Below are 27,752 nucleotides of genomic sequence, written 5' to 3'. Positions count from 1 at the left end.
CTCATTCTCAGCCTCCAGAAAAAGGTGTTTCTCTTTTCTGCTTGGCGCCCCCCCCTCCCCCTGGCCTCATCACACCTCCACTCTCTCTGCTGGATCCCTGCACCCATCCTGCCTCTTTCCACAGCCTCTCTCTCCCACCCCCAATCCTCGTCAACTTCCCACAATTCCTCTTCTTCCCGAAACTCCATTGCCGTCTCTTCGCTCGCTCATCTCCCTCCGCCTTGTAAGTGAGCGAGAGGGAGGGAGGGGAAGGGCGGAGGGGCACTATTTCTCCACCCTCTTTTTTCTTTTTCTTTTTTTTTTTCCTTTTTGCCCTGCGCGCTGCTGGGTGGGTTGCCTGTGGAATGCTGCGCTCACTGCCCGGCGACGCGGCGGCAGGATACAGTCGAGTTCTTGCACTCGCGCTATAAGAAGCTCCTTGCGAGCGACGCCATTTTAAGCCTCTCTCTTGGTTCAGTAGCGGCGGCGGTGGTGGACCCGGGAAGACTCATACGGGTGCGGTGAGAAGGGGAAGGCGCCTGCGTCGCCCATGCTGCGGCTATAGCGAGCAGTGGGAGCAGCGGCGAAGGCAGCGGCTGGAAGGAGGCGCTGTGGGGGGCATCCTGTGTTCTCGTCTCCCCGCCAGTGTTAGTGCTGTTTGGGGGGCTCTTTGCTTTTTCTCTCTCCTCTGTTTACTCGCCGGTTTTCTCCTCACGGGAACTTGGGTTTGGTGGTCTCGGCTCGACTTCTCCTTCCTCTCTGGGGCGAGGCGAGCAGGGGCGGTGGAGTGTGTGTGTGTGTGTGTGTGTGTGTGTGCGCGCTGGGGGGTAGAAGCCTGGATTTTGTCTCGCGCAGGAAGTGGCTGGCTGGTGGGTCTCCCCGGGGGTGGGCATGCCCGGGTGGGGAGAGCCGCGGGAGCGAGGCAGGGAGCCGAAGTTGGGGTCGGAAAAGGGGACCCGCCAGGCGGCAGCAGCAGCAGCAGCAAGAGTTGCCTTAAAGGGGGAGGGAGTGGTGTGGAGGGCGGCAGCGGCGCTCCGGGACGCGTCCCCCCTGAGTTGGGGCGGGCTGCGTGTGTGGGACGGAGGCCAAAGGCTAGAACCACCGCAGTTGCGGGGTGGGGGGAATAGCGTCCTTTTCCCGCTCTCCTCCTCCTCTCTTCCTTGCCTCCTCTCTATGGATGTGGGTGGAGTACAAGTTCGCGGAGACAGCCTTGTGCCAGGTAGAGCCTATACTTTTCCTGCAGGGAAGGCGCTCGCCAGAGCCAGCCCCCCCTCCCTCCAGGGAGGTCGGGACTGTCCTGTGCTCTGTGGGGAAGGGAGGCTCTCTGGACCCAGCGGGCAGGATGCCGTGGGGCAGTGGCGGTAGTTCCGAAGCGAGCACGGCTCCTCGCCTCTTGCCTGGGGAGCGGGGAAGATGGGGATCGCCGCAAGGGCTGGAGTAGGCTGCTGGTTGGGGCGGCTGCAGCCGTCGCTGAGATTGGAGCCGTTTCTTGCCGACCTGCTGGCGGGCTTTCGCCCACAATGCTGGGAGGGGGGAGGGGGAGAGTCTCGGGTTTGTTTGGATTGTCTGTAATTAACTCCACAGCCTCGCTGCAGTCGGCAGCACCAGATATCTGTTGCACTGTGGGCTTTTTGTCTCGTTTTGGCATGCATATTTTTGCAGGAGAGACGCTCTTGTCTAGTGCTGAAGGTGGAGAGTGGCTCAAATTCCCGCCGTTCAGGACCCTGGTTTAAGCAAAAGCATGTTGGCGACTCGGAGCGGATAGCATGGCTACTCTCTACGAACTGTTTTGGGCGGCACACGGATCTTCTAGGGGTGCCTTGGAGGGAACTTTGCTGTTGGAAAGTTAGAGGGAAAGTGTGTGTTGCTAAGTCTAGAGTTGAGGGCAATGACCTTAAGTTTTCCTAAATGTTGTTGTATTGGTCAGGTTTCTCATAATGTAGATGCTTGGGTGTGTTCCGGTGGCTTTTCCACAGAGATTAAGTTTGACTCAAACAAGTCCTGATACAGTTATCTGCTACTTTTGTCGTAGATGACATTAAAGTAAAAACTGATACATTCTCCCCATCCCCAATGCAGATTTGACCATTTCTAGAACTACTGCAAGCTGTACATACTAGCTTTCTGATTATTCTCAATGGCTGTGCACATTGGTGCTCTGAATCTGTTTCTTCAAGAAATACTGCACTTCTGCCCTCAAATGTGCAGTTTGGTAGTGGAAAGTGGAATGGTATGAGAAATATCTAGAAAAGAGCTCAGCAGGATTTTTTGTTTGTTTGTTTTGCAAAATGGGGGTTTAAGAGCAGAGTCTGGAATACCTGCAGCCTGTGAATTCCAGCTGGACAATATGGAAGCTACTGTGAAGCTCTAAATATTACTGTTAACTGTACTGGACACCTCAAGAAGCCATTGAGACCATATATTTAAATATTACACTTAAGTAGCCTAGATTAAACTTCAGGCTCCATGCCTAAAGTACTAACTTGGCAAAAGTTGTCCTTGTCCTTCAGCTTAAGTAGCAGTGTTAGACTGCTATTAAACAAATAGTGCACTTCTTAAGAAGAAATCCATATGTAACAAACTGGATGCTGGCTGAAATAGCTATGACCTTTTTATCTTGATGTTTTTCAGGAAAAAAAAGCTCAAGTAAGCTAACATGTTTGTTGAGTGACATTGTGTGTAACATGTAACTTGACTCATACCCTTTTGTATAGCTATCATAAACAGCAAGTTTCAGTCAAGTTAAACCATCTAATGGAAAATGGATAAACACTGCTTTAAAATATGACAGATTTTAAAGGAGCTAGTACTTGACATGAAATATTAAAGTACTTATGACTTTAATTGTAACTTTCCTACACTTGCTGTGTCAAATACTATATTGAATATAGTATTTGCTATATTAAAGAGCCCAAACAAGCTCTTTTCTTTTGTATGTGTGAAGCAAAGCACCATATTTACCCTAATAGATGACTGAATTTAAGATGAACCTCTTAAAAATAGTTTAAATACAGGTGATACCTGTGTTTACTCAAAAGTAACAGGATTCTGAATTTAAGTTGACTTCCTGACTTTTAATACCCAACAACTTTGGGGGGGAAAGAACTAGTCTTGTATTTAGGTAAATAAAATAGAATTACTTTTATTAAGTTTCAACAAATTCAATTTCTGAACAGGAATGACAGTGCTGGTTTGCTTTTTAAATTAGTCCCTGGGTTATTGCAATATGTATCTAGTGCAGCAGTCCTGTGTCTTGCCTTGGACTCTATGGGACTTTGAGTAAACATACATAGGATCAAGCTGTACATGTGAAGATCTCACACATGACTGACATGTTCTGTTCTAAAACTGATTTGAATTATTGCTGCAGTTGTATCCAAGTGTACAATTCTGAAAAGGTGACGTAAAACAAGATATTTAGCATAGCATACCCTCAAAATCTGGCAGAATAGAAGCTAAACTTCAGTACAATATTGTAGAGCATGTCTGCCATCCAAGCCTGATAGTTTGGTAGATTAGTTCATGTGATACTGAGAAGTATAACTGGTCTTAACTGAATTCTAGAAATAGACACGAGGCACACCTAAGCAAAATGGTACCTATTAGCTAGAGCTCCCAGTCAGTAACGAAGCTAGGATGACTGACTTGTTCTGGCGCAATATGAATGCTTTAAAGTGGGCTAGGACTGCGGTCCTTTGCATGCTTTCCTGTGAATAAGCTCAACACATTGGGACTTCTGAGTAAACATAGGATTGTGCTGTAAACTAGTCAACATCTAGGGTAGTGATCCTAATATTTAAGAACCAAGGGTAGAAGAATATAATTGAGAATTGGCTACACACACACGGAACCCTAATGCCTGCACTATAAATCTAATGCATTAAGTTTGCTTTGTCTAGAAACTTTTGCCACTTAATATTTCATTTTTGTTGTCTGGATAGATCATAATTGCCAAACAGTTAGCTATATCCATCACACTTCTAAAGAAAAGGGGGCATCTTATATGCCTAGTCACGGCTCACAAAAGCTAATTTTGGCCTCCAGGCTCCTGAAACCTTTCCAGTCCTGACCTATGAACTTTGTGGTCTAATGTTGAAAGGTCTCTTTTATCCAAATTATGTTTAGAGGGAAAAGGCTCCTTTAAGTCTTGCTTGTGTGCAACTAGCATGTATATGAAGATATTAAGATACCATATGAATGCATTCATTGCATGTAGTATGACTATTTAAACCTGGTGTGCTTGTTTTTATGAACTAACTTCAGCGTAGGAAAAATGGAAGTGACCTGAATTTGCTTACAGTCAGAGCAATGTCAACACTACACAACTGCCACTACTCGATGTGAGGAAAATGCTATTCCTTTATAGCCATTGAGAGAGGAGAGCAAATGGTTATAGCACACCTGGATAACTGAATTAAAATGTTCAGTTTAGTGCTTTACTCTCTCACTGAGCCATACTGTGCCATTCTACTTGACAGCTCACAAAAGCCATAACCAAAAAGGTTGCCATATGTTTTACCTAGGTTATAGTTTTCTCTGGGAGGAGCAAGAAGTTAGGTGGTTATCTTAAGCCAGAGGTAGGCAATGTGTGGCTCTCCAGATGTTGCTGAACTACAACTCCTATCATCGCCAGCTGTAATAAATTGTGGTGGGGTGATGGGAGTTGTAGTTCAGCAACATCTGATGAGCAACACATTGCCTACTGCTGTCTTAAGCACTAGCATGGCAGTTTAGCTCTTTAAATGGAACTTGGTTAACAGACTGTACCACAAAGGAAGGTATGATGGTTTTGGTTGGTGTTGAAAGTATACTTTCTGCACAGTGATGTTTAACAGTAACAAGTCAGTCTGGAAACCTTAACTATGAAAACAGAAATCATACTTCATTCAAATGCTAGCAGTGTGTACATGCACAATTCCTGATTCTATATCTTGGGAATAAGTACCTGGTGTTCAAGCAGAGTAATTGCATACCCAGGTTCATATGCAGGGGTAGACTTGTGAACGAATCACAATGAAAATGGAGCACTGGTGCAATATAGGTCAGTAGCTCAACTTTCGAGAAACAATAAGAATGACTTGAAGCCCAGGTGTTAAAATGGTCAAACAGTAGTCTAATATAGCATGCAAGACAGGGTTTACAAACCCCCCCAAAGGTTTTGACTGTAACCTTGGATGTAGTGTATTGGTATTACAGCACAATCGTAAGCATTTTTACTTGAAAATCTCTTATTCACTGGGACTTTTGGGTAAGTATAGGATTTCAGCCTTGGATACCTTTATAGGGCTGGTGCTTAATTGGATCCAGACCTTAATATTGCATTATTTAACTTTAAACTTGCCTATGGTAAGAATATGCTGTCTAGGGATAACCAGCATTTGTGATGGCTCCTGTATTTGGGAGTTTAGTTCATAAACATCTGATCATGTTGAATCAAAGGTGGCTTATTTGGTGTCATCAATACATCAGAGGTTAAAATCAGAAATGATGACACTAATTGCCTAAGTTGAAGATTGTAATAAACCAGTAAAACTGCTTTGATGCCTTTGACAAGCAGTTGCATGTTAAAACTAGGATGGTTGGTAATTAAAGGCTGTAGGTAGAATTGTAGTACAAGACTTGGCTTGTATAGCAGACCTCTTATTGGGTGGAGGACCTGAAAGAGAGTTAAACATGCTCTATCTGAGTTAGCAAGTTTTTAAATATAATATTAACAAGATCACCAAAACACTTGCTTATTCGGACTCCAGGCTAAGGGCCACTTCAAACATGTGAAGTTGCAGATATTTTTATAACTGTGTATCCATGTGGGTGGTTTTGGCAAGCTCTTAATTTTCTGTAGCATGATAATGCATGTGTTCAAGCATGTTGCATGCATGCTTATATTGCAGATCCATAGACACATGGATGGCCCCTAGGTCAGGTTGGGCAGAAACATTTGCTTCAAACAGAGCTACCACAATAGTTCTGGGAATGTAAAGGGAGGTGACTTTGCCAGCATACAACTGATGATTGATAATATTAAAACTAACAGAAGGTAAAAAATAAGTGCTGTACAACACTGCCTTGAGTGTTGTGATATATAGTCTTCAAAATTGAACTGAAGTTCAAAAAGTGAACTTAACGATAGTGTCTCCTGAGTGCCCAACTTCAAGCATCATTGTAGAGGAAATTATTCCTTCATTTTGCCAGACCTACTTTGCCTTGCATGAGCTGGAAAAACTGGAATAGCTGCAATGTTGCCTGTTATCCTCAAATGCTAACACCTGAAGATGTGTAGGATGGACACATACTTGATTGAAAACAGTCTGAGTTCTGTAGTTGAAAAGCCTTCTGTGGTATCTTGATATGTAAGCCTATAGAAGATAAGACTTCATGGTCTGTTCTTGAACTCTGGGGCATTGTTGATTATTCCCCTCTTAAAAAGCAAAGTACTTCTCTGCTCAGTTGACTTCATTTAGTATCAAGCTGCCCATCCCGATGCAGCAATCTTTCCATGAAGGACTGCTTACTGCCAGCAAGCTGGCTCTAGCTTGTCATAACTTAACATGTCTTGATCACTTCTTGTAATAGCAATAGGCAGGCAAAGGTTTTGCTAGCTGAAGCCTCAAAGCTGTAAAGCTGTATGAGAACTTGCATGACCAAGATCTTTTAAAAGTACCTTGTACTTGAGTACTAAGTTAGCTGACTTGGCTTCTCAAAGAAAATGGCCAGAGGAATTAGGCTAAAACTGCAGAAATTTCTTGAAGTCTAGCCATGCTTGCAGCTGCACCTTAATAACCAGATTTATTTCATCTTGAATGGGGAGAGGCTTGGTACTACAGTCTCTTGGAGGAAGTTCATATGATATCCAATCTTCAAATGTTGTAATGAGTTTTCTGAAACTTGCAATGAGTGCATGTTACTAACAAATTAAAAAAAATGTAGACTGCATGATCTGCCTTCTACCAAGTTCAGGAAATTTTTAAAATGAGGCTTAATAACACTACTTCCTGAATTCATGTTTCTTTTGTATTGTAGATCTCTGGGGGAGATGGGGTGTTTGGATGGATAGAGCTAACATACATTCTGCTAAACATGGTTCTGCTTGATCATAGCACACCCATGGGAACTCTACTATAAACCCTTTCAGTTGAGAAGACTGCTAATTTAACTGTTTGCTGGTGTTCAGGAGTAACATGACAAATAACACATGGATTATAGGGAGGAGTAGTCCCTTCACCTTTAATCTAGTTATTTAAGGACAGTAGCTAAGAGAGGTCTGTCTTGATCTGAACAAGTGCTGAATAATACCTATGGCTTGCTAGATAAAGTAGCATAGCTCCACCTTGTTCTATAGAACTTATCTGTTCAGTTGAAGGAAGAAAGTGGCTTGTTAGTGTTCTAACATTAGATATGAGGTTACCCTAAATGTTCTTGGCAGCTCTTAATTGAAATGCCTATACCTAACTGTAAGCTGTACCTAGAAAATTCAAATCCTCTATAGTACTGGAGTGGCCACCTGCCCAGGTACCCTGTAAACATGATCTAGTCAATGTCCTTAACTTTAGGAAAGACCAGCTAAAATGACCATAACCTACGTAGTGCTGTTGGGCTAGCACAGGGCTGCACAACTTTCTAGCACACACTGCTGTCATTGGACTACAGTTCCCAGCATCTTAAGCCACAGTGGTCAGTAGATGGGGATGCTGAAATTTTGAAGCCCTGGGCTAGCAGGACAAGGTTTTACATGTGGTGGGTGGGAGAAGCAGGCAGCTTTGCCAGGCTACCACAAATCTGCTTTTAAACAGTGTATACCTGCTGTGATGGTGAATATAGGTTTTTAAAAAAAAAAACACACACTATTATTATTTATTTATTTATTTATTTATTTATTTATTTAGCACATTTTTATACCGCCCTAACCCAAGGTCTCAAGGCGGTTCACAACAAACAAATACTAAAAACAATTTAAAACAAATAATAAATAATCAAAAGTTTAAAAAGCTAAAAAGCTTGGGTAAAAAGATAAGTCTTTAGACCCCTTTTAAAAGCCACTAGAGATGGGGAGACTCTTATTCCCACGGGAAGTGCATTCCAAAGTCTCGGGGCGACAACAGAGAAGGCCCGTCCCTGGGTGGCCACCAAACGACATGAAGGTAGCCACAGACGAGCCTCCCCTGATGAACTTAGTGGACGATGGGGATCATGCAGAAGAAGACGCTCTCTTAAATACCTTGGGCCTTATAGGTTATAACCAGCACTTTGTATTTTGCCCGGAAACCTATCGGCAGCCAGTGCAACTTCTGTAATATAGGAGTAATATGGTCTCTTCGAGATGACCCGGAGACCAACCTGGCTGCCACATTTTGTGCTAATTGTAGTTTCCGGACTACGTACAAAGGCAGCCCCACATAGAGCGCATTGCAGTAATCAAGTCTGGAGGTTACCAGCAAGTGTACTACTGTTTAGAGATCATGAACTTCAAGAAACGGACACAGCTGGCGTATCAACCGAAGCTGATAGAAAGCGCTTCTGGCCATTGCCTCAACCTGCGAAACCAGGGAGAGGTGTGGATCCAGAAGCACTCCCAGACTGCGTACCTGTTCCTTCTGAGGAAGTGTGACCCCATCTAGAACAGGTAGATCAATATCGCTTCCCGAGTGACGACCGCGCACAATGAGTACCTCCGTCTTGTCTGAATTCAATCTGTTTGTTATCCCTCATCCATTCCATTACTGCTTCCAAGCAGGCATTCAGGGAGGATATGCCTTCTCCTGATGATGTTGACATGGAGAAATAGATTTGGGTGTCATCAGCATACTGATAACACCCAGCACCAAATCTCTGGATGATCTCTAACAATGGTTTCATGTAGATATTAAAAAGCATTGGAGACAGTATGGAGCCCTGTGGGACCCCATATAAAAGCTCAGATTTTGAAGAGCAGCAGTCTCCAAGTGACACTATCTGGAATCTGCCAGAAAGGTAGGAGCGGAACCACTGCAAAGCAGTGCCTCCCACCCCCAACACTCTCAGACGTTCCAGAAGGATACTATGGTCGATAGTATCGAAAGCTGCCGAGAGATCCAAAAGGACCAACAGTCGCACTTCCTCTGTCCATTGCCAATTGGAGATCATCCATCAGGCCGACCAAGGCAGTCTCCACCCCATAGCCCGCCCGAAAACCAGTTTGAAATGGGTCTAGATAGTCAGTTTCCTCTAAGACCGCCTGGAGCTGGGAGGCCACCACCCTCTCAATCACCTTGCCCAACCATGGGAGGTTGGAGATAGGCCTGTAGCTATTAAACTCTGAGGGGTCCAAGGCAGGCTTCTTAAGAATAGGTCTAATAATTGCCTCCTTTAAACAAGGAGGCATCCTGCCCTCCCTCAGAGAGGTATTTATAATTGCCACCAGGATCTCCACAACAACCCCCTTGCCAGATAGTATAAGCTACGTCGGGCAAGGATCAAGCAGACAGGTGGTAGGACGCACCGTTCCGAGCAGCTTGTCCACATCCTCAGGAGTCACAAACTGAAATTGATCCAGTCTAACAACACAAGAGGAGTTGCTGGATACCTCTGCATCTGATACCGCGATAACTGTGGAGTCTAAATCTAGATCTAGATCGACCCGAATACGAGAGACTTTGTCCACAAAAAACTCATTAAAAGCATCACAGCGGGCAACTGATGGTTCCGAATTCGGATTCAGGGGAGTAGGGGGCCCTACTAGCCCCCTCAGAAGCCTGAATAGCTCCGCTGGACGAGAGCCTGCGGAAGCAATACGGGCAGAAAAGAAACACTTCTTTGCTGAACGTATAGCCAGAGCATAGATCTTTAAATGTGCTCTATGTCGTAATCTGTTGGATTCGAGTCGAGTCTTCCTCCACTTGCACTCCAGTCGTCTACCTTGCCGCTTCAGCTCCCGTAGATCTTCTGTATACCAAGGAGCCATTTTTGAAGCGGGTCGGAGAGGACGCTTAGGAGCGATCATGTCTACTGCCCTGGTGAGCTGATTATTCCAATTCTCCACCAGGGCATCAACCGGATCGCCGGCAGGGCCAACATTAAATCCTTCCAAGGCTTCTTGGAATCCTATTGGATCCAATAACCTTTTTGGACAGACCATTCTAATAGGTCCCTCACCCCTGCAGAGGTGGGACGCAACTGTGAGTCCGACCTTAACCAGATGGTGGTCCGTCCATGACAATGGGGAGATCACAGGAGTCCCCACCCACGGAACACCACCCTGATCAGAATGAAAGATCAAATCAAGAGTATGACCAGCAACATGTGTCGGTCCAGAGACCACTTGGGATAGGCCCATAGTTGTCATGGCCGCTATGAACTCCTGAGCTGCACCAGACAACCCAGTCCCAAAGTGGATATTGAAGTCCCCCAGCACCATAAGCCTGGGAGACTCCAACACCAAACCCGAGACCAAGTCCGCGAGCTCAGTTAGGGACTCTGTTGGGCAGCGGGGTGATCGGTACACCAACAGAAGTCCCAATCTATCCCTGGTCCCCAAACGTATGTATACACATTCAATATGATCAGACACTCTGATAGGTATCCTTGTAAGGGAGATATTATCCTGGTAAGGGAGATATTATCCAAACTGGGCCCCCAGCCTCCCCTAACCAAGTCTATGTGATACACACCAGGTCAGCCCCTTCATCCCTGATCAAGTCATGGATTACTTCAGATTTGTTTTGGACTGACCTGGCGTTACAAAGGAGCAAGGCAAGGTTCTGCGGTTTGTTGGCACTACTCCCCAAGGTCAAAGAGCTGGCAGGGCAGCCAGAAGGGGAAACAGCTATTAAGTTTCTGATTTCCCTTCCCCTGTAACGGCGTGCTGACCTACCAATGTAACTTCTTCTATTCCCCACCACTACTGGGATTGCCACACCGAGACCAATGGACACGCTCTCTGATCTCCCCATCTCCAGACAGGCTCCAAAATATTCAAAACAAATCTTACCCAAGCCTTATCTCAGCTGCCGCCCCCCCCCCCCAACCCAAACAATACTGAAGCAGGGGGGATGGCCCTCGCCCTCATTGCTCCCCAATGTGGCAACCCCCTTTGGTGCTGACCCTTCGGTGACGGTCCCGCCACCACTGGCAGTCTCTTAAGTAGCCCAGGGGCAGGCAGATGGAAGCCCAGGACCCCATTCCTGCCAACACTCAGCTGTAACAAAGCTGGCAGGCAGAAGTCCCACCGGCAGGCAGCAGCAGATTGCAAACAGCAGAGGAGCCACACCCAGCACAGGCTCTCACCCTGTGCCTCTTGCTGGTGGATGGTCTTGCTCCTCTGCTGGGCACGGGGAACAGGCAGAAGGATTGCTTGTCCTGACCTGCATGCTAGAGATTGCTTGTCCTGACCTGCCTGCTACTTTACAGTTGGATAGTTTTGCTAGTGTTGAGTTTGAGAGCTGTTGTAGGGATGGAAGAGTAGGCGGGTCAAGCTTCTCTCTTGAGAATTTAGAAGGTGGGCTTGTGATACCATATGCCAGTGGATGTCCATGGTGTTTTGGCCAATTTATATAGCACTCTATGTAATGGAAACAGTAGTAGAATGGCAGGGAGTTTTAACATTTCTAGCAACACTACTTGCAGTTTGCTCGGGACACAGTATTGCTGCAGCTAAAACTGGTAACAGGTTAAGGGGTAAATTAACAGCATTCTCTACATAATACTCTAGAAAGGCTCTTGGGGTGTGTGTGTTGAAAGTTGTCCAAGGTGATTTGAAGTATTTAAATACCAAAGGCAAACTACTTGGATGCTGTAGAACTGTTTATGATCTATAACAGGATGTAACTTGACGACAGATGTGGGGTGGAAGTCTTTCACAAATTTTTCCATGGAAAACTTTCCATTTCTACTTGAAAAATGTTTGTGTGGGAAATATGGTGTCGGATAACGTGCCAAATAGATCACAATCCATTGAGGGCATCAGAAAAACTTAATGCAAACTTTATGCAAATAAGGTGGAAATTTGCCTGTGAAATTTCCAATTCAAAATTTTTCAGAAAGCTCACCTCTGCTTGGGTACCCTGCATGATGTATTAAGCTGAAGTCTTCAGTTTCTGCTGTTGCAAGTTGAAACTTATATTCTTTACTGTGCAGCTTAAAAGCACAGTAATGCAAATACTTGGCTCATTACTCACTGGTTTAGTAAACTCCTCTCTATATGTGGTTATAAATCTGACCATTACTGGAAATTTAGTAACATACGTCACAAAGGTAGAACACTTTAGCACTGAAACATTGAAGCCATAGGCTTTAACATTCATTATAGCATTTCTCTACATTAAATACTGTCCAAAGAACTGAGCATCTGCTATGCTGCTATGTTGATGTTAAAGTTGTCCAAAGCTAGCTATTATCTGAATTGTTACTTGATTTTGCTTTCAGATGCTTGCTGGTGACTAGCCTAGCATAAGGATGAACTGGCAAGTCTCTGCCTTAAATCTAGATTGAGAAACCTAGGTGACTCGTTAGACATGAACAGGCTTGCAGTCTCTCTCTTGCATTGGGCAGGCTGGACTAAACACATCTGCTACTTTCACAAACCTAGAAAACATGCACAAAGAAAGCAGAACATAGCTGTATCAAATAATTCCAAGTATTCAAATTTTTGAATTGTAAACGGAGCGAAGGATATAGCTCCATGTGTGTCCATACTAGTAACTTAACTTGCAACTCTTTCAGTGCAGTATGCTAGCAGCACTTCAGACATTAAGTTACCTAAGGACACCTACAGATACAAATTTTTAATAATGTGCTTGAATGTAGATGAGTTTCAGAGGCCATAGAGAGCTCAACAAATTGTCTTTGCCTCTATGAGCCAACCCAAAAATTTAGGAGCCAGACTGCCCTCTACTCTATGAGGTGCGGGGGTGTGTGGATTCTGCCTGGCTGGCTTGCTTGAATAAGTTATTATCTCAGCCTAGCTCAACTTACAGGATGGGTATGAGGATGAAATTGGGGGCAGGGGGAAGAGAACCCTGTAAGCCAGAACTCAGAATTTCTTGAAGGAGAGTCAGGATAGCAGCTCAAACAAGGGCCCTGTGAATTAAATTAATGAAAAAGCTTATACAACTGAGTAGTCTGTAGAACCATTTTACGCCATTCTTTCTGTAACTGAGAAAATTTATACATGTCAGATATCAGTAGATAGCTAAACTGCAGCCTTGAAGCTGCACTTCCATTCTAGAGTATGAAACTGCCCCTGAGTTAATTTTTGACATAGTATTACATTTGACAAGTCTTAAAACAATAATTCTGCAAGATTCCTGCTGCTCTCTCTCTTTTCCAGGAGGTGTTACATAGATAAACATGTAGCATATTGAAATACAGCATCAAAGCCTATATTGCTCTTGAACAGAAGACTGTGCTTCTGTTTTGATGCTACTAGTAATGTCCTTATTAACATTAGGTAATATGTATACAGGTTAAAAGTTCTTCAAAGAACATGCTTAACTGCGACTTCTCAGGTTAAAAACTTAGATGCTTTATAGAGCAAATGTGCCTCAACACATTCAGGAAAGCTGTACTTATTCTTTGAAAGGAAACTAATTGAGCATAAGAGTGGCAGTATATTCCAGTTGATAAGTTCGTCCTTTCTAGCAACTGTGATGAGCATTGAGCCTTTAATTCAAGCAGGTATGTCACATTTTGTAGGAAGCTACTTTGAAAGATTCTGCTTGTTCACTAATGTGTCCCAAAACAATTTCTGTATATGAAGAATGAGACACTTCTCTACTTCCTATCACCAGTGGCAAATATACTTGGAGTTCAGCATTGCTAAGGCTGGTAACAAACAAACTCTTGCAACACTATTATGTGTACTGCCACTTGTGTGGAAGAGGCAACCCAGTACACACCATCCTGCCTGTCTTGTAAAAATTATTTATTTTATTAAAATTTTCTTATATACCACCTCCTCCAAAGACTCTAGGCGGCGAACAACAAAACCAATAACAATTAATTAAAATAATCTGACCGAAATAAAGAGATTGAGTATTAAAATAATAATAATTAAAGGACAAACTCCTGGCGAAACAGGTGGGTCTTAAGAAGGGCCTTAAAAGCAGCCAGGAAGGGGGCTGAAATTGTTGCTGTACTAGCCCATCTTGGGTTCACTGTGTACAACTTGATATGGTTCCCTGTGCATTGTGAGGTTGAAAATCTGAGAAGTTGCCTATATTATCAGATCTGAACTGATAAAAATAGCTAGCTGCGAAGGAACTTCTTGAAGGTATGACTACACTAAAGGATGGTTTGTCTTAATGCAAGTACAAGAAACACAAAGCAGTGTTGTGATTGCTACTATAGCACATCATATTGCATTAGATGTTGTCCTGAATATACAGACATGTAGCCTCCATTACAAGTGTAGATCTTTGCTTCATGGCAGCTCCTCAAACAGTGAATTTTGAATCTTAGTAATCTGACTTTGAATAGTCCCTTCTAAACCGTCTTACCTACCACTTAAATTGCATTGAATATGCCATTAGACTTGTTTTTCACTGTATGCTTCAGACAACACAGCTGTTTGGAGCATAATTAAAATTCCTGCACTGGAGCATGTCGCAAAAGCTTAGCTTGTGAACCTCGGTGTAGCAAGTACTCACTAAAAGGTGTTAAATCAATTTTCAGAGGAGCTGCACTTTCTTGAACTTGTGTAACTTGCTGTAATGACAGTACAGTAATTTGGAAAGATTCCCAAGGAGTATGAGGAAGATCATTTTGGAAATATGATGGCAAGCAGAATGTAGTAAATTAATGGTATTGAATGACTGAGGACACTGTGTGGCATATGATACCTCCAATTGAAAGTGTTTCCAAGGGCATATTAGAAATGGGTTCTTAAATTTGTGATTGGAATATAAATGTAGATAATAGAGTTGAGCTGAAGCACTGATTATGTAATCATAAGAACTACTTGTTCACGAACTCCATTAACCATGTAAGTTGTTGGATCAGATGACTTTTGAAGCAAAAAAAGATTGTATCAAAAAACTACAAATAAATTGGAAGGGCTAAAGGCCTGTCTTAAACTTCCACATCTTCGAACCACACCAAACTGTAGAACCTGCAAAACACATTTGGGCTTACTCTTTTGACTTATATTGGAACATTTGATACCTTGTGATTGGGGGGTGTTGAAACTTATTTTCCAGTCCCTTTCCTTGGAAAAGTCAAAGGCAGGGAGACTAAACCTTAAAAAGTAGTAAATATTCATCTAAAGGGAAGATTATCCCCAAACTAATGGAAAGCAGTTCCTCCATTTTGTCTAAACATAACAAACTGCAAATAGGTTTTTAAAGTATAAGTTCTATTATGGAGCTAGAACTTTAGTGTGTGTAAAAATTTTTATTATGAACTTGTAAACAATTACATTCTAGCTGTGTTCAGTACAAGGCTGTAGGAATATATCCCTATCCTTGTTGCTCACTGTTGAGCATGCCAACATGACACATGGGTCTGAGCAGTTCATATCAGGTTTCTGCTTACTTGTATGTGAGATTTTTCTTTACTGAGCATAATATACTATTGGGAATTGGCTGTCTACTTGGTTTGAAACTGTATGGTTGTAAAACCAATTATGCCCCAGTTAAACGCATGTATTATGTGTAATCTCAGTGAACAGAAGCTTGAGTTTTGGGCCCGTTCAGGTGTCATATGGAGCCACAGTTAAAAGCCTGGTTCAGAGGCTCGTATATATGGATGGGTGATGTCTTATTTGGGCTGTGGCAGTCTACCGAGTACTAAATCCCTCAACTGCAGTTGAGAACAGCAACCTTCTGTAGATGGCTACTGGCTACTAGCTCTGCAAAAGACTTGGCAAGAAATGGTCTGTAGTTGTAGGTTGCTTGGTACAGGAGAGCAAAATAGAGGCCTTAATGCTGTCATGTGAGGAACCTTCACTGGCAAGTGGCTAATGTATGGGGTACAGTCACCTGACTTTTACTAGCCTGTGTTGGTGGTTTTTACCACTCTGTCAGTGTATGGTTGACTTGTTCTATTGAAAGATTTGTCAGACACAGTAACAGTGCAGTCTCTTTATCCATCTATGTAGGAACTAATCTCTAGGTATTGTGAAGTTCATATCCTATAGCAATTTTAAAAATCCTTTATAGTGACCTTTTTAGGGAATAATGTGTCTAATTCCTAGAATTGTCCCCAGGCTTGTTGTTAAAGCCAGTATAAGTAACTATATTTGTATATATTTTTAGGGTCTGAAGTACAGCAGACCACAGTTCTGGGAGCACACCAAGGAACATGGCAACCCAAGGTGTGTATTGGTATACATGAAGTTGCAGACACTTAATCTTGGAAGTATATAAATCAGTCATTATAGCCCTGTAGAACACACCTGAACACTGTACACAGTCCTGGATGCCAAGAAGTCTTCAAGATCATCTGGAATTGGACTGTCTTGGTTGCTTCACTAGATAGCCATTTTAGGCTTATGTAAAAGACCAAGTAGCCTGCTCTTAATTGCTGAGACACACTCTGAAGTGATCTCATGAAGGTTCAGATACATGTAGGCTTCTGGAAAGGTTACTAACCTTGGTACAGTTCCAAAAGCTGGGCCCTGTTTGGCATCAATTCTAGTTTAGGCTGTAATTTGTGGAAATTGTGGTACTGTTCTATAATCAACATTTTACTACTTTTTTCGGTAACTTGCTTGGAAAATCCAGTAGTAATCTTAAAAGTAGCAATAAGTTATCTGAGTAAGTTTGAACACTGCTAGACAGAGCTTAATGGGCATTGGATGGAAAGCAAATAACTCTGCTGGCTGTGTTCATGCCATATTAATCTGAATCAATTGTGCTATTCTAGTATTGGCAGGGCACTTTCATAGTTACATAATTTGCATTTCTTTATGGAAAGTAAAATGTCTTTCACCAAAAATGTGTCTAAGCTCAGTTCTAAAATATTAATCCCTTGCAGCTGACTTAATGGAGTTGGATATGGCAATGGAGCCAGACAGAAAAGCAGCTGTAAGCCACTGGCAGCAACAGTCCTACCTGGATTCCGGCATCCACTCTGGTGCCACAACAACAGCTCCCTCTCTGAGTGGCAAAGGAAACCCTGAGGAGGAAGACGTTGATACCACACAGGTCCTGTATGAATGGGAACAGGGGTTCTCACAGTCCTTCACCCAGGAGCAAGTTGCTGGTAAGAGTAATCTCATGAGTGTGTGCATTTTCCACTTGTTTGTGTTTGCTTACTTTGTAAAGTGCTTGCTTCTGTTCCAGATATTGATGGGCAGTATGCTATGACCAGAGCACAGAGAGTTCGAGCTGCCATGTTTCCAGAAACACTGGATGAAGGCATGCAAATCCCATCAACACAGTTTGATGCTGCTCATCCAACAAATGTGCAGCGCCTGGCTGAACCATCACAGATGTTAAAGCATGCTGTGGTTAACTTGATAAACTATCAAGATGATGCAGAACTTGCAACTCGTGCTATCCCAGAACTGACCAAACTGTTGAATGATGAAGACCAGGTATGTGCATGTAACTGTCATTTTCATGTTGATCAGTATTTTTGGTGTGAGCACACTAGGGGCTGATACTTGGGATATGCTATTTATGTTGGGTACACTTTCCAGTGTACATTCTTGTAGTGTATACTGAAAGTGCTTCAGTGATTTAATTACAGATCCTGGGAAACTTGCCTGAGCCATTTTTTGGAGGGGGGTATAGAAATCGAATGAATGAACGAACATAAAAACATAGTAATTTTGAATATATTTTCTAGGTGGTGGTGAACAAAGCTGCAGTTATGGTTCATCAGCTGTCCAAAAAAGAAGCTTCGCGCCATGCTATCATGCGATCTCCTCAAATGGTATCTGCCATTGTGCGTACAATGCAAAATACAAATGATGTAGAAACAGCTCGTTGTACTGCAGGTACACTACATAACCTCTCTCATCATCGTGAAGGCTTGCTGGCAATCTTCAAATCGGGAGGTATTCCTGCTCTGGTTAAAATGCTTGGGTATGTAATCATTGCCTCAATATAGTCATCTCTATAATGTCCATCAGTCTTGGAATGGGTGTTTGCTAACCTGGGCTTTCTCTGCAGTTCTCCAGTGGATTCTGTACTTTTCTACGCCATTACTACTCTGCACAATCTTCTGTTACATCAAGAAGGTGCCAAAATGGCTGTTCGTCTAGCTGGTGGTTTACAGAAGATGGTTGCGTTGCTCAACAAGACAAACGTCAAATTTTTGGCAATTACAACAGATTGTCTTCAAATTCTTGCTTATGGCAATCAGGAAAGCAAGGTGAGCTTCAGATATATATATATATATGTGCCTATACCTTGCATAATTGGTATAGGAACAACATGGGATTAAGCCTGTCTTGCAACGAGCATGAATTGTCCCCTTTGCTAAGCAGGGGTTGCCTGGGTTTGCATCTGAATGGGTGACTGCATGTGAGCAGTGTGGTGTAAGATATTCTCATAGTGCTAAGAGATGTTGACTCAGTTCATCATCCAGACAAAATTCTATTTGTCACCGTTCCTTGAGCTATGTTGGCACACTTCTCATTGGGACTTTTCACACACCAGATGCCCTGGATATTTCCCTTAAGGGATGGGGCTGTAGTGCAGCGGTGGAGCATCGGCTTTGCATGCAGAATGTCCCAGGCTCAATTCCTGGCATCTCAAAGTAGGGCTGGGAAAGTCTCCTGCCTGAAACCTTGGAGAGCTGCTGCCGGTTGGTGTAGACAGTACTGAGCTAGCTAGACCAATTGTCTGACTTGATATAATGCAACTTCTGATGTTCCACTAGGAATATATGGGCAAGTACTCTGGGAAGGCCTCAATATGGAAAACCTCCTATATCCCTGATGTGTAGATGTAAGCAGGCAGTTCATTAATGTCAACTGGCTGATGTATTCGTGTGTTTAAAAATGTCTGTCTTCTTTGCAGCTTATCATTCTGGCAAGTGGAGGACCCCAGGCCCTAGTAAACATAATGAGGACCTATACCTATGAGAAATTACTGTGGACCACAAGTAGAGTGCTGAAGGTGTTGTCAGTCTGTTCTAGTAACAAGCCAGCAATTGTTGAGGCTGGTAAGTGCTGCTTCCATGGGTGTGAGAGAACCAAGACTTAGCAGAAAGCTTCAGGTTAAGACAGTGGCTCCTGGAGACTGACAGTTGGCTCATATCCACTAGGTTCAGAGAAACACAAGCTGAGAATGTGTTCATATCTCCCAGCTGCCATATTGTATGGTCTAATTAGGGGCTTCATAACGGGGTGGGAGGTGCATGTGTTCTATGTCCTGAAGCACTATAAAGCTGTCTAATTCTTTCCTACACTATCTAATGTAGTAGATTCTGAATTCTAAAGAATTCAGACCCCAGTGCTTATGTGCATGTCTAACTATGAAGCTGTGTGTGAGCCCAATTGGGATGTAAAGACCCTGATGCACAGCAGGTAGAAGTCATAAGCAGCCATAGGCTGAAATGTGTTCTTGTGAGCCTCAACACTGTTGCATCACAGCTGAACTTAATTTCCTTTTGAGATTGTTCGCACAGAAATGTAGCAGTGTGTAGTCTTATTGAAACTGTTGTAGCATGTATCTTAGGTGAGTTGGGAGTGATCCTCATAGTCCAAGGAGTTAATCCTGTTTAAAAAAGCAATATATGTGGGATTGCTGCAGTGACAGGCGCACCTGCAAACACAAGCTTTCCTTTACTATATGCTTGTGGTGAGAGCAGAGTTGTTCAAGTACTGGTTTCTGTTTAAAAGAGAGGGAAGGCATATAATGTGTCTAAAATTGCTTCATCTTCAGGTGGGATGCAGGCCTTGGGACTCCACCTCACAGATCCAAGCCAGCGCCTTGTTCAGAATTGTCTCTGGACTCTTAGAAATCTGTCAGATGCTGCAACCAAGCAGGTAAGTGTTTGGGAATCATTCTCCTGAAAACCTGTGCTATAACCCTCCCCTATATGGATTTGAAAACTGCCTTGGTCACAATGGGTAGATAAAAAGTGGCACTAGTATACTCTTCTTATTCCCTGAACTGATTTTGGTAGTTCTTGAAATAAACTGGTCTTAGAACAGAGTAGAAAAACGTCTGTGCGCATAGAGCTCGCCAAGCTGCACGGAGTCATGCTATATATAATAGCAAAAACTGTTCTTTAGGCTGTTTTAGTAGTAGGACATAATCCTCTTTTAATAGAGCCAGTATGTGAGAAATAGGAATACTGTGGCAAACCACTTTCGATAACCTTTTTGTTGGAAGGCAGTATACATTTCTTCTGCAGTTTCTTCTTGCTTATTGTGACAACTAAGGCATGTTTGGATGAAAAGCATGACATGGCAGGCTAAACTTGGGGTGCATACAAATCTTCAAAGCAGGCAGAACAAGCCTGTCTGCCTTCCCCTGTCTTGGACATGCACGTTAGTGAATCGCTCCCACTCCCATGTTTTATAGAGGGTGTTCACTTTTTTCAAAGCACCATTTTTATATCAAAGTAGTTGCTTTCTTTCTCTGACCTTCCAAATAAGCTAGAGGGAGTGACAGTCCTCTAATGTTGCAAAGCAACAGTTGAACAAACCAGTTTTCACCAGTACAGCCCTAAAGAGGATTAGGAACGTGTTAAGAGAAGAACACTGCAAATGAGTTCTGTGACTCCTCATGCTTGTGCCCTTAGTTCCCAATTTAAGCCTCTTCTACTGTGGGAAATCCTGATGGCTTGTGTATGCCCCATCTTCATTCAGTGGCTGGATTGAACAAAAGGCTTGTGCTGTTCTCTTCTCTTCCCACCCCCCCGGCCACCAAGCCCAGGCAACCATGAAGCACAGCAGTGTGTGTACTTTGGAAGGCTGAAATCTGCTACCATAGTTCTGCCCTACCTGCTGTGGTTGATTTTCCTGAGAAGTCCTACTTATGGCTAGCTGTGCAATCCTTTAGAAATCCCATCCTGGTTGATTCGATCTACATAGATGAGGGCAGGCCCCTGCAGATACAAATGCTCCAGAGACATGTTCTTTGTCTGGATTGGTGGTAACTGTGACCATGATAGTGTGTGAAGCAATGGCTTGCAACTAAAAAGGGTGGGGGAGAGTTTGGACACAAGGAGAACCTGTTATTAAGTGTACCTCTCTTTCCTACAGGAAGGTATGGAGGGTCTTCTGGGAACTCTTGTGCAGCTTTTAGGATCGGACGATATCAATGTTGTAACCTGTGCTGCTGGTATCCTTTCTAACCTTACTTGTAATAACTACAAGAATAAAATGATGGTGTGCCAAGTTGGTGGCATTGAGGCTCTTGTGCGCACAGTTCTCCGGGCTGGTGACAGGGAAGACATCACTGAGCCAGCTATCTGTGCACTCCGTCACCTCACTAGTCGTCATCAAGAAGCTGAGATGGCCCAAAATGCAGTTCGTCTCCATTATGGACTTCCGGTGGTGGTCAAACTTCTACATCCACCATCTCATTGGCCCCTTATCAAGGTGAGGCTACTTATAAATGAGCTGCCTGTATAATCCTATCTTGGGAAGAAATGCAAGAGTCTTCTGCATGTCTGTCCTGAAGGGTCACTGACTACCAGGATGGGGTCTGTAATGAGGGTCAGGGTGGGAGGAATTAAAAACCTATTTCAAGCAAACTTTCAAGTAGTGAAGCAGAGTTCTGGGGTATATTACAGTAGTTTTCTAACCACCTTCCCTCTAATTACAGGCTACTGTTGGTCTGATTCGCAATCTTGCACTCTGTCCAGCAAACCATGCTCCCCTTCGTGAACAAGGTGCTATTCCAAGATTAGTTCAGCTACTGGTTAGAGCACACCAGGATACTCAGCGTCGCACTTCAATGGGTGGCACACAGCAACAGTTTGTGGTATGTAGTTCTTGATGAAGATGGAGAAGTTTAGCAAGGCCTTTCACGATACTGTGTCATATTGGGTCTGTTGTATTCCTGCAACAAAATACTTTTGAGGCTAGATCTACACATTCCTGGCAACTAGGAAGAATTGGCTGACTGGGTTGCAGTCGGTGTGCACTAAATACAAACGCATACATGCCCATATCTTCTAGTTGGAGCAATATCTTTGCTGCAGACAGGAGTCTTCAGCATTGTCATTGCAGAATCAAAAAGTAGTAGACCACTTACTGAACTAAACTTACACATTCAGTATGGATTAGAATTTCCACTTCATCATGCATATGCATGTGTCAAGTCCCCTTTTAGCACTGTAAGCATACTGTAGGTTGAGGGGGGTGGTAGGACGTTACTCTTATCCACACTGAGTATTTTAATAAAAACAGCCTTTTTGAAGGTCACCTCAGAAAAGGGAATAGTAAACTACTTCATTGTGACTGGACTCAAAGTGATAGCTTGCAGTAGTTTTAAGTACAACATCTACATTGGAAGCTTAGTGACTTGAGGGTTAGAAAGCTAGCTTAAGTGACTTAAGTTAGAAAGCTAACCTGACAGTTCAGTTAAATGAGAAATAGGAAGGCTGGTTCAAATGTCATGTGGAAACATGGTTACGCATGGTTCTGAATAGCATCCCTGTGGATGGGAGCATGTGCATGCCCTGTGCCTATTGCAGGTCTAGGTTAAAACCAGGTTCAGTCGTGACATCTGAACCAATGTGTTCTTACTGATCTACTTGAAACAAACTGCAGTCTGTAACATTTCAGAGTTGGGGTACAGATCGCAATTTTTCAAGTAGGTAGGTTAGAACAGATTGTTTAGTTCAAAGGTCCCAACCAGTCTTGGTTACTTTACCTAAATTAGGAGTAGGTGCTAACATGGGTAGGGGTGGGGGGATGGTGGACATGGATGTGCTCCGGCCTCGGGGATGTCACCTGGAATTGAATTAGGCATGACTCTCTGCTCTGTGACCTAGTCTGTAACATCTACTAATTTTTCCCCTCTACAGGAGGGTGTACGTATGGAGGAGATAGTTGAAGGCTGCACTGGAGCCCTTCATATCCTGGCTAGAGATGTCCACAATCGAATTGTAATTAGGGGTCTAAATACCATTCCATTGTTTGTGCAGGTAGGTGAAGCCTCTTAGAAGGAAATGCTTAACAGCTGTGGTTTTGTGGAAGAACAATATCTTGTCCAGATTACAGGAAACCTTGTTTAAAATTTTTGGAATTGTGGCAAGTTCTTAAAGAAGGGGTTTTATTCCATGCTTTGCTGCACCTGTATAGAATTGTAGAATGTGTATATAAATTGGCATCCAGAGTCTGACTCTGCACATGTGTGGATTCTATGGGCATAACTTGCAAGGAGCACAAAACTTTGCTTTGCAGTGATGTACATACTGCTTTTAATATGCTTTGCTAGAAGCACATTCGAGTTGGAGATGTCATTCATGCTTGCCTTTTTAAAGAGGCAGGGTAGCTCATGTTGACCCAGTGTTAAATGAGGAAGTCCATCCCTGTGCCAGTGCGCGCCAGTATTTTCAGGCCTGATACTAGGTTATTTTGAAAACATACTATACCCTGGAATGTCTGTGTCCATTCTACCCCCAGCTGCTATATTCCCCTATTGAGAACATCCAGAGAGTGGCTGCAGGTGTACTGTGTGAACTGGCTCAGGACAAAGAAGCAGCTGAAGCAATTGAAGCAGAAGGAGCTACAGCTCCACTGACAGAACTTCTTCATTCTAGGAATGAGGGTGTGGGTAAGTGAATTAGGGAGTGGAGTAGAATTGGGTTTAGTTCAGTTGTGGGTTCCCCTGCTAAAATGTTGTGTGCATTCCCCCCCCCCCCCGCTTCTCTGTACAGCAACATATGCAGCTGCAGTGTTGTTTAGGATGTCTGAGGATAAACCACAAGACTATAAGAAAAGACTTTCAGTTGAACTGACCAGCTCTCTATTCAGGACTGAACCAATGGCTTGGAATGAGGTGAGTTGTACTACTATGTAACTTTCTTGCTCATAGAATAGCTTGAACTTTCTGCTGGGGTTCAAGTAGAGCTTAGTAAAACTTCTGTATTGGCAAAAAAGACAACTTGTAGTGACCACCTAGAACTGCCTTGAAGGGGGAGATAGGCCTATTGTGGCAGTGGTTGGTTGACAGTATTCTGGCAAGAGAATTTCACCCAAATGTCCTCCATACTTTCACTGAATGCATACTGGGGAGGAGGCACCACCCCATCTTTTAGCCCAGGGTGTTGCTGCACCTGCTGGTTCTGCCCAGATGTTCTTATTCATCTAAATGCATGGGTGTCCAGAGTGGGGGGAGGTCTGGAAGGCACAGACTCTGTTCAGTGAGCATGTGGAATGAAAAGGACCTATATCTAAATTCAGGCAATTTTATGTCAACATATCTAATGGTCACATGAGAATATTGTTTTAATATACCAATATTCTTTTAATAAGAGAGCTGGATTGCAGAAACTATTCTGGTTCTAGAAAAATTTGTCACAAATCTGCTCTAGCATGGCAGCCTGTATCTTGATCAAAACTTCTTGGCCAACGGCATAAGAGGCTTGCTACATGAAAAAAATGAGTTGTCCAATCTGGACCCATAGCTCAACAACTGATGCCATACTTAACTGCAGTTGTGTACCCTGAAGTGGCTCTTTATTTCAAAAGTAACATTCCTGTAATTCCTTGAATTTGTTCTGAAGTGCCTGCCTGCATATGAAGTACTGAGATCTTTGCATATTCCCTACAGACTGCAGACCTTGGGCTTGATATTGGTGCCCAGGGAGAACCTCTTGGATATCGCCCAGATGGTATGTATGAATTCAGTTGACTCGTAATAAACCAAATCTAATCAAAATGCCCTTAATGGAGAACTGCAAACACATTGCAGTTAATCTGTTACTTGGACTATTAAGTGAAAGTGACACTCAACTTTGGAGTACCTCATCAAGGCATTATGGATTTATTGCTTGTTTTCTAACCTAAGAATGCCTAATGTTCAGTCTTCTTAAATGTGCTGGCTATATAAATGTAGACATGTCTTTCTAAAAGACAGGTAAAAGGCAGGCTACAAGTCTTTCTAGCTGCATATTTCAAGTCTGAATGTCAGTTTGTGCATTGTAGTATTGGTGTTTGGGTTTTCAGCAGAGGAATGGCTTGGCTGGAGTTTGCTTATGCTTCTGATAGCAGCATGCTTTATTGGCAAAGCCACATAGGCATAATTAATGACTTGCCATGTTGTCCACAAGTCCAGACTATAAAATGACTTCAGTGTGGCTGGATTATGAAATCTCACAGACTGATATTTGAAGCTTCTGGTGCGTCTAACATGTTAACATGCTTTTCCCCCCTCTGCCACCCTTAACTTCCTTAGATCCTAGCTACCGTTCTTTCCACTCTGGAGGATACGGTCAGGATGCCTTGGGTATGGACCCAATGATGGAACATGAAATGGGTGGCCATCACCCTGGTGCTGACTACCCAGTTGATGGGCTGCCAGATCTAGGACATGCCCAGGACCTTATGGATGGGCTGCCTCCAGGTGACAGTAATCAGTTGGCCTGGTTCGATACTGACCTGTAAATCATCCTTTAGGTAAGAAGCTTCGCCTACCTACCAGTCTGAGAATTGGTTGGCAGGGAGGGAACTGCTTGAGTGGGTTGGTGTGTGTTAGCTGTAAGACAGGCGTGTCAAACTTGTGGTATCTGCATTCAAACTGACTCATGCCTGTAAAAGTGATTTAACTAGGCATTTCATGCTACAGGCTTGATGCAGTTCTAACATGAGTAATTTGTGTGTTAACACTTTTTTTATTTTTTCCCTCCTACACAGCTGTATTGTCTGAATGATCTTGCATTGTGATTGGCCTGTAGAGTTGCTGAGAGGGCTCGAGGGGTGGGCTAGTATCTCAGAAAGTGCCTGACACACTAACCAAGCTGAGTTTCCTATGGGAACAACTGAAGTAAACTTTTTGTTCTGGTCCTTTTGGTCGAGGAGTAACAAATGGATTTGGGGAGTGACTCATGAAACGAAGAATGCACAAGAATGAATCTCAAGATGGAATTTATCAAACCCTAGCCTTGCTTGTTTAAAACTTTTTTTTAATTTTTAAATCTCTGTAATGGTACTGACCTTGCTTGCTTTGAAAGTAGTTTTTTTTCCTTTTTGGCAGTAACTGTAGGGTTTTTAAGTCTGTGTTTAAGTTATAGTGAACATGCTACAGCAATTTCTGATTTGTAAGGATCGAGTAATGGTGTAGAACACTAATTCATAATCGCTCTAATTGTATTCTGAAAAGTGTAACATTGTGTAGCCTTTTTGTATAAAAAATTAGACAAATAGAAATGGTCCAATTAGTTTCCTTTTTAATATGCTTAAAATAAGCAGGTGGATCTATTTCATGTTTTTGATCAAAAACTTTATCTGGAGATGTCTGGGTAGGGGCCAGTAAGAACTGTTATATGGAACCTTGTATTGGACAGCTTACCAGTTGCCTTTTATCCCAAAGTTATTGTAGCCTGCTGTGATACAGATGCTTCATGAGAACAGTTATACAAATGGTTCAGAATTAAAGTAAACTTTTAATTCATTTTTGCTGTGTCAAGTTATTTAGTTGCTAACTTTCAGTTTAATGAAACACACAAAAAGTAGTAAACTTCAGTGGATCTTTCTCTAATACAAAGGTGTGATGGGGGTATAAATCTCATGCAGTGCTGGCACAAATTGGTCACAAATGCTACCAGAAATTTAGAGCTGAACTTAAATGATTTAAGATAATACATATTTGAGGGACTGTAATTAATGTGTACTTGGGTGTCTGGAACAGGATAACAATGTATCCCTGTGCTCCTTTTTATGAAACAGCTGAGGTAGCCTCTTGACAAAAGCAGTATACTAGAATAAAATGACAACTGGTGTCTAGGAAGGAGCACCTCTTTAAATATCTGGGCATGATTGGTAGGAGGAGTCTGAGGAGAACTCTTATACAAGCTGTTAGAGAAATTCAGAAGGTGGGTTTCTTTGGGTTCCAAAGGGTTATAGAATTCAACAGACATACTTTGAGTCAGTGTGTTCTCATTTTTTCATCTGTGTGCAGTAAGAGTTCTGGTTCTGGGCAGCAGTATCAAGGCAGTGTGTGAGCTCATGCATTCAGATTCAACCTGGGTGGGGTTTAAAATTGAGTGGATATCAAAAAACACATGAGCATGTACTCACGCCTTAGAGGGAGTATTGTAGTAGGAACATTGTAGCCTTTTGGGATATGTAAGAACTGGTATCACTGAAGAAGGGAGTATTGTAGTAGGAACATTGTAGCCTTTTGGGATATGTAAGAACTGGTATCACTGAAAGGGACCCAAAGGGGGGACTCTCAGCCACACCTGGCAATTCTTGAATTTTTTCTAAGCTCCCACAAAACTGAACTTTATCCTGTCCAATTTTTTATTTTATTTAACGTATTTTTATACCTCCCAAAACTTGCATCTCTGGGTGGTTTACAACAAAAACAGAGAAGTTAAAGCATTAGTTAAAACAGACAAATGACAACAAAGGAATTAAAACATTGGTTAAAATAAATGACAGCAAAAAGTTAAAACATTACAACAACTTAAAACCTTAAAAACAGTATTTTAAAATGAAGTTAAAACTATTAAAACAGTATTTAGTTAAAAGCCTGGGTAAACAAATGAGTCTTTAAATTTTTTTAAAAAAAATTGTCAGAGGGGGAAGCTCTTATTTCAGCAGGGAAGCGCATTCCAAAGCATCGGGGCAGCAACTGAGAAGGCCTGTCCCCGAGTAGCCACCTTAATGGAGGTTGAATCATGCAACTGTACTTGTACAATTTAAAATTAAGGTATTTACTCATTAA

General features: G+C 42.8%; 1 protein-coding gene across 6 annotated transcripts; it reads left to right on the top strand.

Moving 5' to 3' along the window:
• CTNNB1 (catenin beta 1) lies at positions 1 to 26,474 on the top strand. 6 transcript variants are annotated; one of them, XM_053260676.1, is made up of 16 exons: positions 1 to 24; positions 16,203 to 16,261; positions 16,924 to 17,151; positions 17,232 to 17,485; positions 17,740 to 17,978; positions 18,066 to 18,267; positions 18,918 to 19,062; positions 19,785 to 19,888; positions 21,113 to 21,451; positions 21,678 to 21,836; positions 22,885 to 23,004; positions 23,486 to 23,636; positions 23,740 to 23,861; positions 24,636 to 24,696; positions 25,260 to 25,480; positions 25,718 to 26,474. In XM_053260676.1, exons 2-15 carry the CDS (start codon positions 16,249 to 16,251, stop codon positions 25,466 to 25,468), a joined length of 2,346 nt encoding a protein of 781 aa, XP_053116651.1. In that variant the 5' UTR covers positions 1 to 24; positions 16,203 to 16,248; the 3' UTR covers positions 25,469 to 25,480; positions 25,718 to 26,474. The 6 variants fall into 6 exon arrangements, with proteins under 6 accessions (XP_053116651.1, XP_053116648.1, XP_053116649.1 ...); XM_053260673.1 differs by lacking the exon at positions 1 to 24 and adding an exon at positions 129 to 223; XM_053260674.1 differs by lacking the exon at positions 1 to 24 and adding an exon at positions 328 to 500.
• Positions 26,475 to 27,752: the final 1,278 nt, after the last annotated feature.

The sequence above is a fragment of the Hemicordylus capensis genome, chromosome 6 (assembly GCF_027244095.1).
Source record: "Hemicordylus capensis ecotype Gifberg chromosome 6, rHemCap1.1.pri, whole genome shotgun sequence".
Lineage (NCBI taxonomy): Eukaryota > Metazoa > Chordata > Lepidosauria > Squamata > Cordylidae > Hemicordylus > Hemicordylus capensis.
Note: the sequence above shows the minus strand (reverse complement) of the source record. Positions and strands in the feature narration are given on the sequence as shown.